General features: G+C 50.3%; 3 protein-coding genes and 1 pseudogene across 3 annotated transcripts; 2 read left to right on the top strand and 2 right to left on the bottom strand.

Moving 5' to 3' along the window:
- Positions 1–2487: 2487 nt before the first annotated feature.
- Positions 2488–5689, bottom strand: LOC100831151 (alpha-galactosidase). The gene is made up of 12 exons (XM_003574066.4): positions 5202–5689; positions 5066–5127; positions 4923–4979; positions 4734–4768; positions 4448–4551; positions 4105–4180; positions 3882–4006; positions 3636–3784; positions 3457–3539; positions 3276–3366; positions 3110–3159; positions 2488–3014 (listed from the first exon to the last, which is right to left on the bottom strand). The coding sequence occupies exons 1-12, from the start codon at positions 5381–5383 to the stop codon at positions 2766–2768; spliced, it is 1263 nt and encodes a 420-aa protein (XP_003574114.2). The 5' UTR covers positions 5384–5689; the 3' UTR covers positions 2488–2765.
- Positions 5690–7240: 1551 nt separating this feature from the next.
- LOC100830649 lies at positions 7241–10682 on the top strand. The gene is made up of 6 exons (XM_003574064.4): positions 7241–7841; positions 8381–8500; positions 8595–8648; positions 9056–9219; positions 9931–10107; positions 10180–10682. The coding sequence occupies exons 1-6, from the start codon at positions 7377–7379 to the stop codon at positions 10388–10390; spliced, it is 1191 nt and encodes a 396-aa protein (XP_003574112.1). The 5' UTR covers positions 7241–7376; the 3' UTR covers positions 10391–10682.
- A 1039-nt stretch (positions 10683–11721) lies between these two features.
- On the bottom strand, positions 11722–13068 carry LOC100830038 (aquaporin TIP3-1). Its single transcript, XM_003574062.3, has 3 exons — positions 12800–13068; positions 12471–12718; positions 11722–12360 (listed from the first exon to the last, which is right to left on the bottom strand). The coding sequence occupies exons 1-3, from the start codon at positions 12954–12956 to the stop codon at positions 11968–11970; spliced, it is 798 nt and encodes a 265-aa protein (XP_003574110.1). The 5' UTR covers positions 12957–13068; the 3' UTR covers positions 11722–11967.
- Positions 13069–15823: 2755 nt separating this feature from the next.
- Positions 15824–17563, top strand: LOC112271672 (annotated as a pseudogene).
- The last annotated feature ends 1013 nt before the right edge of the window (positions 17564–18576 follow it).

Raw genomic sequence — 18576 nt, 5'->3', positions numbered from 1 at the left:
ATCGAGTAGCTAAGAGTTATCAGCACTCAGCGTCGATCGTCGATGTAACGTACGGAGTAGTATAAGTATATCCCAACTGGCTCGTGATTATCCCTTTGCTGACCTAGCAGCTTCCTTGTGATTGATCACACAGTCAATCCCCGGCAGTGTCCTTGTCCATGTCCAGGATGGACTCAGGTCCTTGCTAACTGCTGTACGCATGCGCGCAAGAACCATCTTTGATTAATTCTTCCGACATCGATATCGATCCAAGCCAAAATGAATTGATCGAAACTCCCTATAGCTAGCTTATCCATACTCGTTGACACCTTTGTTGCGTATACTTGCGCGGCAGGACGTACTTGCATGTCGTGTTCACTCAGATGCACCGCAACGCACGCCGCACGGCCCCGTTGATCTGTCTAATCCAATTAACTACATGCATGCACATATCTGTGTTTGTTCCCTTTGTCGTCGCCTTCTTCTTCTTAGCTGCCAAGAGCTCCATTATCTGCATCTCTCTCCACCTAATGTAACTGCTGCTTCCAGTTAAGCGCTGCTGCGTGTGATCCGCAATAAGTGTCTCATATTTTGTAATAATTTAGTACAAAGTTGTATTCTCTTTATCCTAAATTAAGTGATCCAAAATTTTCTAATTATGCACATATTCATATCTAAAACACATCTACATACTTGTAATATATTCCGGCACTTAATATGGGACGGACCGAGACACTTGTTACGGATCGGAATAGTGCTGTACATGTTAGGCTCGCACGAACACTAACGAGATATTTCTGCCACGTTTGCGTTAGACTACCCTGACCTGACAACCTCCATCGGTCCATCCAATGATTACCAGTGCCATGTGCTGATCAAGGAGTAATCGAATTGAAGTGGCTTATCTTGACGTTTTTTAAAAATAGATATATTTATTTTTAAGCAAATTTGAGACAATAATTACGGAACCTAGAATACTTTTTTTTCCGTTTACTTTTTTCCTCCAGGCGAAGACACGGAGCTAACTAGCTTAAGACACGACGCCGGCCGTGCATACATGATTGAGTCCAGCACAGCAGGCAGCAACACAGATCATAGATTAATTAGCGACTGTGACGTGGATGTGTGATACAGTATAAACTATATCCACACGTTGGTTGCTAGAACTGCTACCGTTTATTCCCTTTTAGTTCGCTAAGGATTACCCTGCGATTCATAATATGTTTCATAATATGTGTCGGCGATGTAGTACTTCCTCGATCCGTAAATAAATCAGCAACACTTATCATGGATGGAAGCTGCTCTTTTCTAAAAGGGAAAGAATTTCTGGCTTCTGCATCAATTGATGCACAAAACCGTTTTTAATGCAAGTAACTTATGGTCATACTTCCTCCGTCTCATATTAACTGACTTTCTATTACATGTATTTAGACACTTTTTAGGCATAGATACATCCATATTTGGGCAAATTTGAGTCACTTAATATGAGACAAAGGGAGTACAAGTCACCAAGTCACCGATCAAATATCATGGATACAAAAATAAACCAACAGAAAAGATCAGGCATAGCGAGTCTATGCATCTAGGCGTCTAATACATTGTCTGCCTGCGCGGTTGAAGATACCCCGAGAAATCATCTCCAGTCGTCGGTTGCATTCAATAGCCAAAGGTTTCGAAAGACACGCAGGAAAAATTAGGGCCATAGTCGAATCTAGTGCGTAGCTTTGTAAATAACTTGCAAAACATACAGAACTCTTGTTCGATTGAAAACAATATCATTTCTGCAATTTCAAACGGCTCAACAGAAAGGCGAAACTCCCATCCGAATATGAGCCTTAATCTTTTTATTTAAACCATTGAGCCAGTTCCCAACCAAATTAGTGATCCTAGTCGGTGGTCATTTTTTTTTTCCTCAACCCCACACAAACACCATGATGCTAAGGTTGGCTAGCTCAACGTCATACATCACAAGCTCGCAACGTTGAAAAACACAGCACTTTCGTATGCCAAACGAGAAGATGGAGGTCATTAGGTCAACGCCAGGCATCCGGTGCTCCGCAATTAGACGGGAGCATCGTTAGCATGGCACGTAGTACATTAGAACTGTGCAGCGCAGCACTTTGCTAGATGCACATGTAAAAAAGGAAAAAAGAAAGAAACAAAAGTAAGCAATGGAATTTCTGGCTACTTATTTATTCCTCGTGGGCTGGGACAAGCCGGTTTAGACAATCTACTCCATGGGCTCTTTCGAACGACGGCCTTTTGAGTTAGTTAACTTGCTCTGCGGTTGTTCTATAAAAAAAAAGTTGCTCTTGCGTCCGATTTGGCCTACGATAGTTTTCGAAACGGAGTGCTTTTGCATCGGTCTTGTTAAGTGCTGATTTGGCCTACGATTTTTCCGAAACGGAGTGCTCTTGCATCAGTCTTGTTAAGTGCCTATTTGTCCTACGATGTTTTTCGAAACGGGGCGCCTTTGCCTCGTCTCGTTAAGTGCAGAGAAATTTCACATAAAACTTGGGAAAACCATTATTTGTTTCAATATCGTTATGACATAGGCCAATTCGGCTATCAACACGCATTCTACCCTCTGCTGCACGCATTTACCCTCTGCTGATTTTTGTGAATATCGAGACAGACTCACAGGGCAGGAATACCCCTGTATGATCTGGAGCAAAAACTCGCTTTTTATTTGGAAAATCACATCCCAAAGAAAAATATGGAAAATTTCGAGCAGACAGTTGCAAAATAATTTCGGCCGACGTGGGAAGCGTGCCATGAGGTAGTACTCAGTTGATCTGCGACGTGAGAGGCGTCAGCAGGAACATCCGGGCGGCGTGCGGCGTCACGTTGAAGGGCATCTTGTCCGTGAACTTGGCGTCCAGCGTCTTGTGTTGCCAGAGGTCCCTGGCCTCGACGGCCATGCCGGCCGGGAGGCCGATGTCGTCCCAGCGCGCCGTGATCTCGGCCTCGTCCTTGGCGTGCCTGTTCAGCAGCACCACCGCCGTCCTGTACCCCGACAGCGGCGCAGCCCAGATCTGCACAAAAGTCAAAAGGGTACACATGTTAACGTTGTTGTATTTATGGACCTTTCGCTCAGTTGATCGGCGTGTCGGAGTGCGTCGTGGCTCACCTCGTTGCTCCCCTCCATCCTCACTTTCTTCCCCTGTACGCCGAGAGGATCTGCACCAACAGCAACACCATGATTCAGTTTTGTTTACCTTTTCCAGGAAACGCGTCACACATAGCTGAACTGAAAGCCTGGATAGTACGGGGCAGAATTTCAGGATATGGGTCACCTTGGTTGACGGCGATCACTTCCGTGTTGGCCAGGATGTCGTAGGTGTCCTGCGACATGTGCCTCACGTCGCAGCCGATGATCAGAGGCGCCTACACATATGGTATTTGGACATGTTCCATGATCAGACGGACGGAAACAAAGCTGTCATAAACTCTGTGAGCAAGCAGCAGATTGCCCACCTTGGAGATTGCCCAGATGCTGAAGTGCACGATGTACTCGTCGTTGGTCATCCCTCCATTGCCCACTTCCAGCATGTCAGGATCTACGAGATACACACCCGCGCGCGTAAGATCATACTAGCTCTGTTATCTGTAACATCGATGAGATGACTAGGTCCGTAAGACAGTGAGAGACGCACCGTTCCAGCCGCCGGGGCGTGCGTACTCGGCCCACACCTCGTTCTGGTCCGCCCTCGACGTCATGCTGTCCCAGGTGTCCTCGATGTCGTTGGTGGTTCTCCAGCTGTTGCCGTAAGCCGCGGCCCATCGCGCCGGGTGCATGTCGCCCCTGCAGGTGCAGCAAAAGGGAGGAGGAATTCATCAGGCCAGGCAGAATTCAGGCCTTCAGCATCACCAGGATCGCAAGGCAGGTACTATTATGATACCATTCGCAGATCGAGAAGTAGATCGGGTGGCCGGCCTTCATCAGCGCCTTGCTCATCTCAGGGTACCTCTCCAGCGGCTTCAGGTCGCCGTTGTTGCAGTTGTCGTACTTGAGGTAATCCACTCCCTGCAACCGAAATCAACCAACCATCCAAGACCCATCCATCAGATGTCTTGTACAGAGTTAAACACTGCAATCACGAGGGGGGTCAAAGCTTCAATTACCCATGACGCGAAAGTTTTTGCGTCCTGCTCCTCGTACCCGAGGGATCCAGGCTGAGCCTTGGCGCAGGTCTTGTATCTTCTCACACAGAAAACATACGAGCAGGCAAAAACAAAGTCACAACACACACCGGCGACAAAACCGACAGTTTTAGGTCTTGTTTGTTTGACTTTCAGTTTCAGCTTTTGATGCTTTCAGCAATCTCAAAAACACTTTTTCTGTTTACACGTGAAGCTGAGAAGCACCTCCAAACGTGCTTTTGATGTTTTTGGTGCTTCATGTGTAAATGGAAGAAATACTTTTAAAATCGCTAGAAACCCCAAAAGCTGGTTCGACTGAGCTTACCCTGCGTCGGAGTAGATCCCTAATTTGAGCCCCTTGCTGTGGACGTAGTCAGCGAGCGCTTTTATCCCGTTCGGGAACGTACTCTTTTTCGCCACAAGGTTCCCCTGCAGCGACATACAGTAGGAACATGAAAACATAAAAAAAAAGAAGAAGAAGAAGGCTTGCAGTAGGAACAAGAAAACATCAAAAAAGAAGAAGACGGCTTGCAGTTGCAGACACAACTCTGTATAGCGCGATTGAGCACAGAGCTCGCTCTGCATAACACAATTACACAAGTAGTACTAACCTTGGCATCACGTTCGGATTCTGCCCAGCAATCATCTGACATGAAAACAAACACGCAGAGAATGAGTTCAGATCAATCCGGCCCTAATTAATCAACAAACCTCCCGAAGTGTTTTGTCGACACGGAACAGACGAGAAGAAAACAATCGAAAAACAGACAAAACATCAGAAACGGGAGCAAGAGACGCACCAAGGTTGACGTATCGGTAGCCGGCGGCTGCGAGCCCGGTGGAGATGAGCGCGTCGGCTGAAGAAGAAAACAAAATTTTTAAACAAGAGTTGTTTACACCGTTGCTGAAATCCAGTAAGATCAAAAGGAGAATAGTTAACTACCTGTCTCCCTGATGACGACCTCGCCGTTGCCGTCGCACCCGAAGTGATTCCAGCTGTTCCACCTGCAGGCAACGTCGATGGCGATTAGAAGAAGACGAAGGGATTTTCGATGAAATTAAGGGGAGCTAAGCTATACCCCATGGGTGGAGTGGAGCCGAGGCCATTGGCCAGCATGCTCCTCCGGTGGGCTTCTCCCACGTGCACCACCTTGGCCTCGCCCACGGCGGCGACGCTCGCCAGCACCACCAGCAGCAGCATCGGCATCAGCGCCGGCGCCGGCAGCCTAGGCCACGGCGAGCCTCCACGGTTGCCCTCCATTGATCTCGCGCTCTCCCTGCCTGTCCTGAATCGGAACGTAGCTGCGGCCTCGGTCTAAGTGTACGATCAGAGGGGGAAGAGTCAAATTGCCCGCGATTTGGCGCAACTCGTGTGTTTATATTTTGCTCTGGCAATTGATTAATCGTCATACAATTATAATCCTAATCAGCTCACAAATAGAATCGAGCTAGTAATTCTAAGGACGGGGACAGGAGATCTGGCAGATGCTCGTACTACCACATACTCCTTCTACAGGGTTTCAGTTTTCCAAATCGTGCAAATTATAGTCGTGCTGTCGGTTGTTTCGGTGTGTGATTTCTAGCCAGCTGTAGAAGTTCTATACTTGTCAACATAGGTAAATTGCCAGTGATTTTCTGCCACGTGTACATTGCTGGAGGCCGGAGAAGGGGCTCGAAAGAGCCGAGGCCCACACTGAAAACGATTGGCGTGGAAGATGGCACGTTTCCGTAAACTGTCTGGATCCCACCTTACTATCCTCTCGTTTTCTCCTGCGACCTGCGCCTGCGTTATCCTCTTTCCATGCCGGGGCCCACAGGTCAGTCAGACAGTCAAGCGCGCGGTGTGCAGAGTGATCGACCGGAGCTTCCACTCGCATGATCGGCCCGACCCCATCGGTCCGGACAGGCACCAGCGGCAGATACCTATCCTGCAGGTTCCTCCAAAGAAGAATTAAAAAAGAGAGAAATGAAGATACGTTATCCTGGTTCCTGGACTGGAAGTACGTACGTACGCATCATGAGTTCACCCCATACGCTGCTCTCCACGGAAGCATGTAGAGGCGCGAAATTAAACTCGCAGGAGATTCTGCATGCCTGATATATATCACCTCGGGAATTGTTGACTCGTTTGCGAGGATAAGATCATGGCACTCGCTCGCTTGTGGTTCGGTGAGACGTGCTCTACTTCTGTTCCATCCTCTCGATTGATCCGTTTGCTGCATGTTAACATAAACTATCATGAGTAGTACTAACATTAATTTTGTGACGATTAGGTAGAGCTCAATCAAGATGACGTTCACGGGCAACGAGCGAGTGGCTTCCGAGAGGCACATGTGCGTTTAAGCGTTTCCTTTTTTCTTGTGTAAATTAAGGACCATTCAAGCGTTTTCAATGCCATGGAACCGGTGCTGGCCCCGCACTATAATCCTGAAGCGGAAAAGTGGCGTGTTCGTTTCGTACGTACCTTGATCACCTTGTGACAAATTAAACAACGTAGTACGCGTCGGTGATCATCGATCGATCACCGACTCCGGAAGTAACCGTCCGAATTAAGGAAGGCGCGATTCGATCGATCAAGGAAGCTAGAGACCAACGGCCGGCCGGGTGGCAGTTATTCTTGCGTCGCGCGCGCGTGCTTTCATTCGACGCGGACTTGCGCTGAGCCCTGCCCCTGGGTGCTCCCGGCTACAAGCACCGCCGGCAGCGGTCGCCGTCCTCGCAACCGTGTTCTAGAAGAACTTATTTTACAACCGCCGTGTCGCTTACAAAGTGAGGCGGCCGTACGTGTCCCCTGATCCGATCCCACGATGCGCGTACGTGGCCCCAATCCAAGCCCTCTGTTTAATACGAGTAGATTAATTACGTGCAAAACCGGACCCCCAAATAATCAGCGTTCGCACCGGGCCACCGGGGGCGAGCAATGATTAACCTACATGATTAATCGTCCATATCACACACACGCCGCTAATGACCAGCATAAACTATTCCCCTACGGGCTCCACGCGCACACACCAACCCCGACTGGTCAGAGAGAGAGAAGGGAGAACGGTGCCAGAAATGAATCTCGCCTCGCCGCCGCTGTGCTGTATATAAGCCCCCCACCGACCGCCGAGCCGGGGATCTCGTCTCAGCGCCGGAATCACCAAACTGCCCTTTCCCAAGCACCCCCGACCCTCTCACTCCACCAGCCAACCCCCCGCCTCCTCCCGGCAGCGAAAAGGTAGATTTTTATTTCCCTCCTGCCTGCCCCCGACATGACGCCGCATCTGCCCGTGCCGTCCCGCCCGGCGCCGCGCCACCTGCTCGACGCCGGGGCGCCGCCCTCGCCGCAGCAGCACCACCGCCGCCGCAGGCGCCGCCGCCTCTGCCCGCCGCGCGCCCGGGCATCCGCCGCCTCCTCCCCCTCTTCCTCTGTGCGATGCTGCGCGGCCGCCGCGCCGCAGCCGACGGTGGCGGCCGCGCCGGCCGCTACGAGGACGAGGGTGTTCGTCGTGTCCGACCTGCACACCGACTACCCGGAGAACATGGACTGGGTGCGCCGGCTCGAGGTCGGGGCCAGGGACGCGGGAGGCGTCGACGCGCTCGTCGTCGCCGGGGACGTGGCGGAGACCAGGGACAACTTCGCGCGCACCATGGAGGCGCTCAGGGACCGGTTCGAGGCCGTCTTCTACGTGCCTGGGAACCACGACCTCTGGCTGCGCCGCGAGGGTGGCCGCTACGTGAGTTGATTTCGCTTCCCCCCTTTTCTTTCCTCTGTTTGACTTCCTTGTGCTGCAAGCAAGGTGTTTGACGAAATGCATTGCCGTACTGCTTCCGGCGGATCATAGTCTTCAGTATTGAAACGGCTGCCTGCTTTACGTTCGCTGCTGTGTAGAAAGTCGTTGCTTAAAGGTGCTAATTCGAGATGTAGTGCAAAGGTTACCAACGAGGTTTTTATTTTGATCACCGGTTTCTGGCAGTCTTGTTAATTTGAGCCACATTTCAGCTGTGAACCTACTATTTACTGGCACACTGAGTGGTGTTGGTTCTTGTTTTCTGTGTGAAAGGCTTAGACGTTGGATATTTGTTGCTGGGAGAGTTATTAAATAGCTTGTACACAAATTTTATACAACTGAAAGGATGCGACAATGCTTGTATTGTTGGATTGTAGCTACTAACATACTAAAATAGGAGTTCATTATGTTTTCCTTTCAGCGCATCATTAACCTGTTATGTATATTGGTCTGCTTGCTCAGTTGCTCAATTTATTTTTTTCCAGATGGATTCGCTGGAGAAACTGACTGCATTGCTTGATGCGTGTAGTGAGCTGGGTGTAGATACAGGCCCAAGAACGATAGGTGACTTGGGGATCATACCATTGTTCTCATGGTATCACAAGGTTGCTTGTTTTTCCATCCATTACCGTAAAATTTTATTCTAGATCGTGATGCACCATGTTACTATTATACTCATCTTGCTTGATCACATTCCAGAGCTTTGACAAGGAAAAGGATGTCAACAGTGTGCGTGTTCCTTCATTAGAGATGGTAAGTTAGTCTTTTCCTCAATTTCTAGTTCTCATTTGCAATTTAGTTATAGTGTTAGCACATTACCCAGTAGGAGTTTCAACTAATGCAGGTCATTGAGTTCTTGAATTCTGTTTCCTACTAGGAGTTTCTATGTATTCTTTTATGATACAAAAAACTATTCTGCGACCTGTGTCCAAAAGCATTATAAGGATGTGCATTACTCAGAGTGTTAGGCTGTTTGCTGAAATACTTAAGAAATAGGCTCTAATGCACAATGAGAAAGATTGAGCCGATGTACATTCGGAGGTTTTTAGGTGTAGACATCCAGGTGCCATTTTATTTTGATTTTCTTTTCTTATGAAAGTACAGTGCTCAACTCCTACTGACATGCATGCACTAACATGTTCATGGTTCTGTATGATCAGGCTTGTAAAGACTTTCATGCTTGTCAATGGCCTTCGGACTTGGGAAGTGATGATGAGGCTCTTGCTGTTTACTTTGACAAGTTGAATGACAAAAACAATGATGCTATTGAAGAAGTAAAAAAGAATAGCAAACAGATACTAACGTTTTCACACTTTGTACCAAGGTGAGCACCTCCTATCTTTGCTGTGCCATTCTATTTCCCAGAAATCTTGTTGATTCTGAATATACTTCATTGATACTTGTTCCATACAAATTATCTGCTCAATTCAATCTCTGTGATATCTTTAGATTGGTCAAAACTGCATAGGAGACCATGTTTCTTTAGGGCTACCATACCTTCATTTAGGTGATTCCATACATGTCTCTTTCTTTATTAGTCATCATCCTTTGGGCATTTAGAGTCATAGTTGGCAAATGTGTTTTTGATACAAATTGCATTTTTATGCTAAGAACACCTCAACGAGAAATCCTCTTGCTGAAGCAACGCTTGATGCCAAATAAGGCAACTTTTTAAAATCCAGTAACAACTTGCTATATGACCAGTTATTCCCGAGGTAGCCATTTGGTGTGTACATGAGAGTACTCATTACGGATACTTATTTTCACTTGCTATATGACCATTTATTCCGTAGGTAGCCATTTGGTGTGTACATGAGAGAGTACACATTACGCACCGGAAGACTCATTTTCACACTGGCTGTGTAACTACATCAAGTTGCTGATGTATTAAGCTATTATGATGAAGTCTATCCCCCGTCATCTAGCTGCTCTTTCTTGGCCTCTTAGGACTTCGCTGATATTTCAATAGGATATGTTAGCGTACAAGTAACAAACCTCATAGCCCCCAACTAATATCTTCTACTGAACTCTGCAGGCAAGAATTATGTCCAGAGAAGAGAATGCTTTACTATCCAAACCTTCCGAAGGTCATCGGCTCTGATTTTTTGGAGAGGAGACTGAGGGCTATACACAGCAACAGGGAAGATGGAGCAGCCTGCCATGTATTCGGGCACACACATTTCTGTTGGGATTCTGTCGTTGACGAGATCAGGTATTAATCTGACCATTTTCTTGGATCAAAATGCACAATGCTTATGCTAATCAGATTGGTCCTCCAACGCAGGTACATACAAGCGCCTCTGGCATACCCTCGAGAAAGGAAACGAAGGATGAACGGAGGCGAAGGATGGTTGCCATTTTGCGTATACCGCGACGGCTTCAACCCTGATATATACCCTGCTATATGGTCAGACTATTACAACAAGAACAGCAGGGAACCTGAGAACACCCAGCTCGCACCGTGGGTTGCCAAGTATTTTAGAAAGTACTACTGACCCTTACACCTCGCATCTCCAGTGCTTGCAGAACAAGCTGGGTACGGTTGAGCTGTCGAGGGCAACTCTGAAGTCTGCCTTTTACCTGGAGGAAAAGAAAAGGAAGAGATTGACGTTTTACCTGTACATGTTTTTTTTTCCTTTCCTTTTTGTATTTTTTTTTCTTGTTTCCACTCTTACCACAACTGTTCTGCAAGCGCCCTCTTGTGCTGGATGTATGCTGGAAAAATAATGTAAAGATTCTTGTAAGCCTTGCTTCAAAGATATTAACACGCTCAAGTCACTAGATAGATCTGTTCGTCTCCCCTGTGAACTGCAACTTCATACGCAGTGATAAATGTGTGGCACCCCTTTGCTACTGCTAAACTTTGACCGCCATTTATATGCGCCTTCGTCTTCCCTCAAAGAGTGGAAGGTGAAAGGGCTTCTTTTAGTCCCTGTTCCATTCAGCACCGACAAATGAAACAAAGTTTCTGTTAAAGCTCCAGTTGTTACAAACCGCGGCTATTGTCAAAATAAGATACTTCCTAAATTTTTGACTTAAATTTGTCCAAACATGCCAATTTTTGACTTAAATTTGTCCAAATATGCCAAATATGAATGTATCTATTCTTAAAAAAGTCTAGATACATGTAATATTTCGACAACAATTTAGAATTGGAGGTACCCAAATATGTATGTATCTATTCTTAAAAAAACGTATCTAGATACTTGTATTTTGACAATAATTAACGGAATAGTAGTTCACTAGCACCCAGCAAGGTAGCCTGAGACAATGAGTTCCTTGATCAGCCATGGCTTGAATTACCAGCGTTTTCCTTCAGGCCTTCAGCTCATTATCATTCTGATGTTTTTTTCCCTGGCACTGCATGCACTTGCCCTCGTGTGATAATTTTCAGTTCATGGTTCCAACTCGGAAGTTTTAAGTTTAAGGTCAAAGCCATCAAAGGACATGAGGCTATTCAGCCTACGGGTAAAACACGGCGGCTCACCCAGAACAGAACACTGAACACGTCTTATCAGCCATCAGAACAACTCTGAACAGCTCCTCTTTTCCAAGCCAAAACTGTCTCTTGAGCATTTTGTTTTGTCTGCATGATTTTGCAACTTACTGTGGTCACTTTCTAGATCGAGATGGCCTACGGCTTCGCTGAAATTTAGACGAGCCGAGGCTGGAAGTCTGAAAACCGAACAACAGGAACTCCTGCCGGCTGCCGCCATCTTTTCGCTGACCTTCTGTCTCTCCATCTGTTCCGCCTGATAAAATAGTGCTGCACAACGTACCCAGCAATGCCTGCACCCAGCATCACAACCCCAAAGAACAAAAGACATACTCCTATATGACGTCTGGGTACTCATTTCGCAAATGATTTGAAGTACTTATTACACGACGGGTATGTACGTTGCTGACCATCGGCCATCAAGTAACCAAAGGAAAGTACACACAACCGGGCGCAAACAGCAGCTCCCCTCCTTATTAACCACTTCACACACTCTTATACATACATGGAAATATATTAAGCAGTACTGTATTATTGTAGCATCTGGGTTTGGAATTTCAAGGCGAACAGCAGCGTCTAGTAGTCCTCGGGCGCGAGGGGCTGGTGCGTGTGGGCGGCGGCGGTCTCGGAGGCCGGGATGACGAGGTACTCGTAGAGCAGCCCTGCGATGCCGGCCCCGAGGAACGGGCCGACCCAGTAGACCCAGTGGTGGCCCCATCGCCAGCCCACGAGCGCCGGCCCGAAGACGCGGGCCGGGTTCATCCCGGCGCCGTCGAACGGGCCACCGGCGAGCATGTTAGCCCCGAGCAGGAAGCCCACGGCGAGCGGGCCGATCGTGCCCACGCTCCCCCGCTTCGGGTCCATCACCGTCGCGTAGTAGGCGTACATGAGGCCGAACGTCATCACCGCTTCCAGCAGCACCGCGTGCCAGTCCCGCACGCCTGCCGCCAGCGAGAACCCTGGCGGCCGCTGCACGCACGCACAAGAGACGAGACCAATTAATTGGTTAGATTGACAGTGATTATGGACCGGAGTAAGTACAAATTAAGAGGAGGAGGAGGGAGGGTTTGGATGGGTACCATGCCTCCGGTGGTGAGGCGGAGGAGGAGGGAGGCGACGATGGCGCCGAGGAGCTGGGCGACCCAGTAGAAGAGGGCGCGGACGAGGGTGATGCGGCCGCCCAGGAGGGCGCCGAAGGTGATGGCGGGGTTCACGTGCCCCCCGGAGATGTTGACGGCCACGGACACCGCCACGGCCAGGGCCAGCGCGTGCGCCAGGGCCACCGCCACCAGGCCGCCCGCCGTGCTCATGTCATGGTACAGCTTCCCTGCATACATACGGACGCGCAACGTTAAAGAAAGACCAGCCAGAGAGCTAGTTAGAGCATGTTTTTTGTGTTAGTACCGACCGAGCGAGAGGATGGAGCCCTCGGCGGCGAAGACGAAGATGGCGGTGGCGAGGAACTCGGAGATGGCGGCGCGGATGGTGTCCGGGTGCGTCGCGTCCTCGCTGCGCCCCACCGTGAACCCACGCCGGCCCGCCGTCGAACGCGCCGCCGTGCTCATCGTCGACACGCGCGCACGGAACTTATTTTGCTCTCTCTCGCTCGCTCTCTTCTTGCTTAATTCGCCTAGCTTCTCTTCGCTTAGCCCACGACGTCGTAGCTGGAATCGTAGTACGAGAATGAAATATATGCGACCAACTGTGGCCGCTCTGGAGTTAATACAAGTAGCTAGCCGGGGCCGTGTGTGAGTTGTGACGACGACCGACAGCGCTGGTGCGCGGTGGCCTACGACGTGGCATCGTGAGGAGTCGCGCCCGCGACACGTGTGGGGGACGACGCGCCACAGCGGTGGCACGTCTCTCGCCTCGGTCAGGGACTCAGGGTGGCGTCTGGATTTGCCCGTGCATGCAGTGTACGTACGTGCCATCGGCAATGGAATGGACTAACTCGATCGCGGCGGCTTGGCTTCGTCTCGTGCTCATCTTGTTCGGTGGGGACGATCGACGTGCCACCTGCCAGGTCACGGTAATGCATGCAAGCCACGGTGCTTTGCCTTACACACGAAGTTAGTTAGGAGCATACGATACTCTTCCTTCTTCTTCGGTTCTTCCTAGTACAGAAACGTGCTTAATTTAGTTAGGCCCTGTTTACGAAAGCATCTCTTGCTTAGAGTGATCTGAGCCAGTGATTTCTTGACCCTTATTTCCTTCCGTTTTGGGCCTAGCTAGGACGCGGCGAGTTGACGGTTACACCCGCGCGCTAAATTTCAACAAAATGTATTTTTCAGGACTTCAATTACATCACAGCATCCGATTTACCCGTTCAAGAGAAAACATCACAGCATCTGATTTTCTTCCACCATTCCACCGCTTCGGCAGAACAGTCACACCCCGCAACAGCAATCACGAATGGCAGAGCTTGTTTCAATTTTCAATCTGAACAACCTTCAGAACAACAACTTTGTGGTCATTCAATGATTCAAAGAAAATGCAAGACTGTTTTAAACTTTGATGATTCGGCCAACTTTAAGAGTATCAAATTAAAGCTTTCAAACTGGAGGCCTCGTTTTCTTTTGGAAAATCGATTGGGAGCTTTCAAGATAATGATGGAATCAACTTTCAGAACATTGAATAAGAGCGCTTCCAGAAAAAAATAATCGAGCCAACTATAAGAAAACTGAAACAGGCTTTATGGAATCAGCTCTTATAATCGAATCCGATCTTTGAAAAATGGAGTCAACTATTGAAAATGAGTAAATTACATGAAAACGTACACATATCTAGCGGATCTTGTGACACACTAGCCTACCGTTCAATATGATTGATAGAATACTCATATCAACGAGGTACACCTTCTTTTTCAGAAACCCATCCAAAAAGAACCTCAAAGTTAAGCGTGCTTAGCTGAGAGCAATTTGAGGATGGGTGACCGACCGGAAAGTTTCTCTCGGGAGCGCATCAGTGAGTACAAAGTACGTTGGAAAGACATGTGTTAGTCTGTGGAGCCAGTCTTGAAGCTTAGACAGCTGCCAGGAGTGACGCTGGGTGTTACATATTGGTATCAAAGCCGACCGCATATGGGCCGGTGTGTGCCAAGAGGGGACGATATGTGACTGACGATGACGTCAGGTCCTTTGAGGAGGGTGTGTGTGACACATCGGCCCACGACTTAATAGGATTTTTTAGAATAATCATATCAACAAGTTATACTTTCTTTTCCGGAAGCCCATCCGAAAAGAACCTCAAAGTTAAACGTGCTTGGCTGAGCACAATTTAAGGATGGATGACCTGAGGACAAAGTGCGCTGGAAAGACAGGTGTTGGTCCGTGAGGCCAGTCTTGAAACCTATATAGCTGTTAGGAGTGACGCTGAGCCGTTACAGCTCTTCTAATAGAAAACCTCAAATCCATGTAATTGTAACTGACACCCACACCCACAACTCTAATACTAACGAGTAACAAATGACCCCGAAATGGCCGGTTTGGCCATGTTACTGATTCGGGACCACGTGTCATACGAAATAGCCGTTTTTTGTGGCTCAAGTATCTCGGCTCCCCTCTCTCCTCCCTCCCTCGGGCTCTGCCCCCGGCACATCTCCTCACTTCCTACTGCTTAAGTCTCTCCGGCAGCCTGTCGATGACCTCGGTCTGCACGGCGTCGACTATGAACCCGCGCAACGAGCGCATGCTGAACTCGAGGCTGGCGTTTTTTCGCTGCCACTGCTCGCCCATCGGGTTCAAGAGGCTGCCGCAGAGGAAGTCGTGGAGCATGGAAATGGAGCGGGCGCCCTTGGGGTAGTTGGCAAAGTTGGTGCACACAGGATGTGCTCGACGTCGGCTGGGTTGCCGATGACCCTGCTGGTGATCAGCCCGAGGATCTAGAAGCCCATCCTCTGCCATGCATGGTCGGCTTCTTGGCTAGAGCTCTCGCCAGGTGATTGCCTCCACGGGTTGCCGCCCCTGCCGCCGCTTACCCCAGCAGCCACTGTGGGTGTTGGAACACGGCTCTCAGTCTCAACGATCGGTAACAACTCAGCCCGAGTCCTTCGCTTGGCTCGCACGTTCTCCAGTTACGGGCGCGGTGATCGTGGCCACCGCACGCACGTCTTGCGCCTTGCTCGCCTACGGGCTAGCTTTTCTGTTGTACATGCAAGCTTATCCAACTGTACATGTAACGTGTATTTATACCCTTCGGTGAGGCAATCAATACAACAAGTTGAGAGCCCTATCATTCTTCTTGGTATCAGAGCGAATTCAATCCTTTTCCACCTTCCACAATGAGCAGCTCGCCGCGTTCCCTGCGCCGCAGCCGCTCCTTTGGTGACGACGCCATCGACACCACTCATCTCCGTGTCCACACCTCTCGCGCCGCTCCTCACCTCTCTGTGACGCCACCTGCTCCTCCAGCACCGGCTCCAGCCCGACACCCAGTCATCGACGCCCTTCCTCGACCGGTGATGCGCCCAGTGCCTTCCCCGCCTGCTCGCGGACACCCTTCGGCACCTCCTTCCACCTCCCTCGTGGCTGCTCCTGACGCTGCCACGACGCCGCTGGCAGATGCCGGCGGATCTTCCTCGACCGGACCTGACCAGTCCATGCACCACACCACGATCGGCCACTACAACTTCAAGCTGGACCCTGCTGCGGACAACTACTCCAGGTGGAAGCGCATCTTCTATTCCGTTCTCTGCAAATATCATGTGCAGGACCACGTCGACGAGGAGTCTGATCCCCTCCTCCGGAGCACCGAGTGGCGCCATGCCGATATTACTATCGTGCTGTGGCTCTATGCCACCATCAGCGACGATATTCGACGTCGTCATGTCTCCTGAGCACACCGCCTTCACCATCTGGAACCAGTTGCACACCTTCTTCCGGGACAACCAACCAGCGCGGGCGATCCACATCGGCGCTGAGTTCCGCGCCCTCATCCAGGGAGACATGTCCATCGGCGCCTACTGTCGCCGCCTGAAGGCCCTCGCCGACGCGCTCTCTGACGTTGACGAACCTGTCTCCGACCGCACGCTCACTCTGCAGCTCATCCGCGGCCTCAGTCGCCGATTTCAGGTGATGGCGTTCGTGCTGCCCATACAGATCCCCTTCCCCACCTTCGTCCAGGCGCGATCTCGTCTTCTTCTAGAAGAGAGAGCCCTCAACGAACGAGAGCGCTCTGAGGGCTCCACCGCGCTCTACATCGGAACCGGCTCCCTCCGGTGGCGGGAACAACTCCACCGATCGCCAATCCCCTGGCGGTCAGCAGGACAAAGGGAAAGGCGTCACCAACAACTCCGGCTCCGGCGACCGCGGCAGAAACAGGGGCCGTGGGCGTGGCCACGGGCGCGGCGCGCCATCACCTTCAGGCGGTCGCGGCGGTCAGCAGCAACAGCAACAGCAGCCGTGGATGGGGTACTTCGCCCCTTGGGGTGCACCTCCGCCCAACGTCGCACAATGGCGCGCCCCGTGGGCTGCTCCCAACGCTGCCGGTGTCCTCGGACCTCGCCCCGGCGCTCCTCACCAGGCCTACCCCGTCGCTGCACCGCCTACGCCGTGCACACCGAGCTGGGATCAGTACTCGGCCCTGAACGCAGCACTCCAGAACGTGTCCCTGCAGCATCCCAACTCCAACTCCGATTGGTTCATGGACACAGGCGCCACCTCGCACGTCGCTGGACACTCAGGTAACCTCGACCGGTCTTCTTCCGTTTTAGCGCATAATGCTCCTCACATTGTTGTTGGAAACGGTACAAGGATCCCCGTGACTGCCACCGGCTCCACACACCTCACTTCCCACCCCTTTACTCTCAACAATATTCTAGTCTCTCCTTATATTGTTAAGAATCTTATTTCCGTTCGTCGCTTTACTATCGGCAATTATTGTTCTGTTGAATTTGACCCGTTCGGTTTCACTGTGAAGGATCTAGCCACCAAGAAAATCATCATGAGGTCCAGTAGCTCGGGGGATCTATATCCCTTCTTCGGCTCTAATAATCATCAGGCGTGTACTGCCATCGACACCGCCGATCTCTGGCATCGACGACTAGGACACCCAGGCCGAGCCTCCCTTTCTGTTATTTCCCAGTTTCTTTCACAACCATGTAATAAAGAACCTCTTAGGCAGTCTCCTGTATGCGATTCTTGCCATCTTGGAAAGCAGCCTCGTCTGCCATTTAGCTCATCTTTATCTCATACTACTGCCCCGTTTCAATTACTTCATTGTGATTTATGGACCTCTCCTGTGAGCAGTTTTTCTGGTTATCAATACTACCTTATTATCCTTGATGACTATTCTCATTACTCATGGACTTTTCCTTTGCGCGCCAAATCTGATACTTCTCTTACGATTCAGCGATTTATTTTCTATGCTCACACTCAGTTTCATGTTCCTGTCCAGTGTGTTCAATGCGACAATGGTGGCGAATTCATTAACACTTCTCTCCGGGATTTCTTTGGGCGTTATGGCATCTCGTTTCGCATATCCTGCCCACAAGTCTCCCCAAAATGGCAAGGCCGAGCGCATGATACGCTCCACCAATGACATTCTCTGTACCCTTCTCCTACACGCCTCCATGCCACCTAACTATTGGGTCGAAGCCCTTCACACCACCACCCATCTCATTAACATTCGACCTTCCCGTGTCATTAACGGACAAACACCACACTACCGTCTCTTCGGTCATCACCCTATCTATGATCACCTTCGTGTTTTCGGGTGCCTATGTTTTCCCAATGCCTATGCCACTTCCCCTAACAAACTATCTCCTCGCTCCACACCTTGTGTCTTCATCGGCTACCCCCTAGAGCACAAAGGATATCGCTGCCTAAATCTCCAGACTCGAAAAGTCATCATATCCCGTCACGTCACCTTTGATGAAGGGCGGTTTCCTTTTTCCACTCCACCTGCCATCCCAAACGCCACGCCTATACCTACCGGAGCGGATTCCCTGCCCCTACCGCCCACGATCCCGCCCGAACCTCGTGCGCCTCGTACTTCCGGGATCCCAACCCTATCCCCACCGGCCTCTCCTGTCTCGCCACCTGGCACCAACCTCCACCCCTCGCCCGACCGAGCCGCTCCCGCATCACCCCCTGGTTCACCCAGCGGCCTGCGGCCCACCGAGCTCCACCAGCCCAGCGGCCCACCGAGCCCCACCAGCCCCAACCACCAGCCGCCACCCTCTCCCCC

This window comes from Brachypodium distachyon, chromosome 3, assembly GCF_000005505.3.
Source record: "Brachypodium distachyon strain Bd21 chromosome 3, Brachypodium_distachyon_v3.0, whole genome shotgun sequence".
Lineage (NCBI taxonomy): Eukaryota > Viridiplantae > Streptophyta > Magnoliopsida > Poales > Poaceae > Brachypodium > Brachypodium distachyon.
The sequence above is the reverse complement of the archived record's forward strand: the minus strand, read 5'-3'. Positions and strand labels throughout refer to the sequence as shown.

Bases quoted from the DNA above. Each gene is read 5' to 3' on its own strand.
- LOC100831151 (XM_003574066.4), bottom strand. From the start codon at position 5,383: ATGGAGGGCAACCGTGGAGGCTCGCCGTGGCCTAGGCTGCCGGCGCCG. The intron at 4,007-4,104 runs GTAATTGAAGCT...TTTCGGTTGCAG, and splicing joins CAAAAACTTTCGCGTCATGG to GGAGTGGATTACCTCAAGTA. The intron at 3,540-3,635 runs GTGCGTCTCTCA...TGTATCTCGTAG, and splicing joins ACGCCCCGGCGGCTGGAACG to ATCCTGACATGCTGGAAGTG.
- LOC100830038 (XM_003574062.3), bottom strand. From the start codon at position 12,956: ATGAGCACGGCGGCGCGTTCGACGGCGGGCCGGCGTGGGTTCACGGTG. The intron at 12,719-12,799 runs GTCGGTACTAAC...GTATGTATGCAG, and splicing joins GGGCTCCATCCTCTCGCTCG to GGAAGCTGTACCATGACATG. The intron at 12,361-12,470 runs GTACCCATCCAA...GCGTGCGTGCAG, and splicing joins GCCTCACCACCGGAGGCATG to CGGCCGCCAGGGTTCTCGCT.
- LOC100830649 (XM_003574064.4), top strand. From the start codon at position 7,377: ATGACGCCGCATCTGCCCGTGCCGTCCCGCCCGGCGCCGCGCCACCTG. The intron at 8,501-8,594 runs GTTGCTTGTTTT...ATCACATTCCAG, and splicing joins TGTTCTCATGGTATCACAAG to AGCTTTGACAAGGAAAAGGA. The intron at 10,108-10,179 runs GTATTAATCTGA...CCTCCAACGCAG, and splicing joins TCTGTCGTTGACGAGATCAG to GTACATACAAGCGCCTCTGG.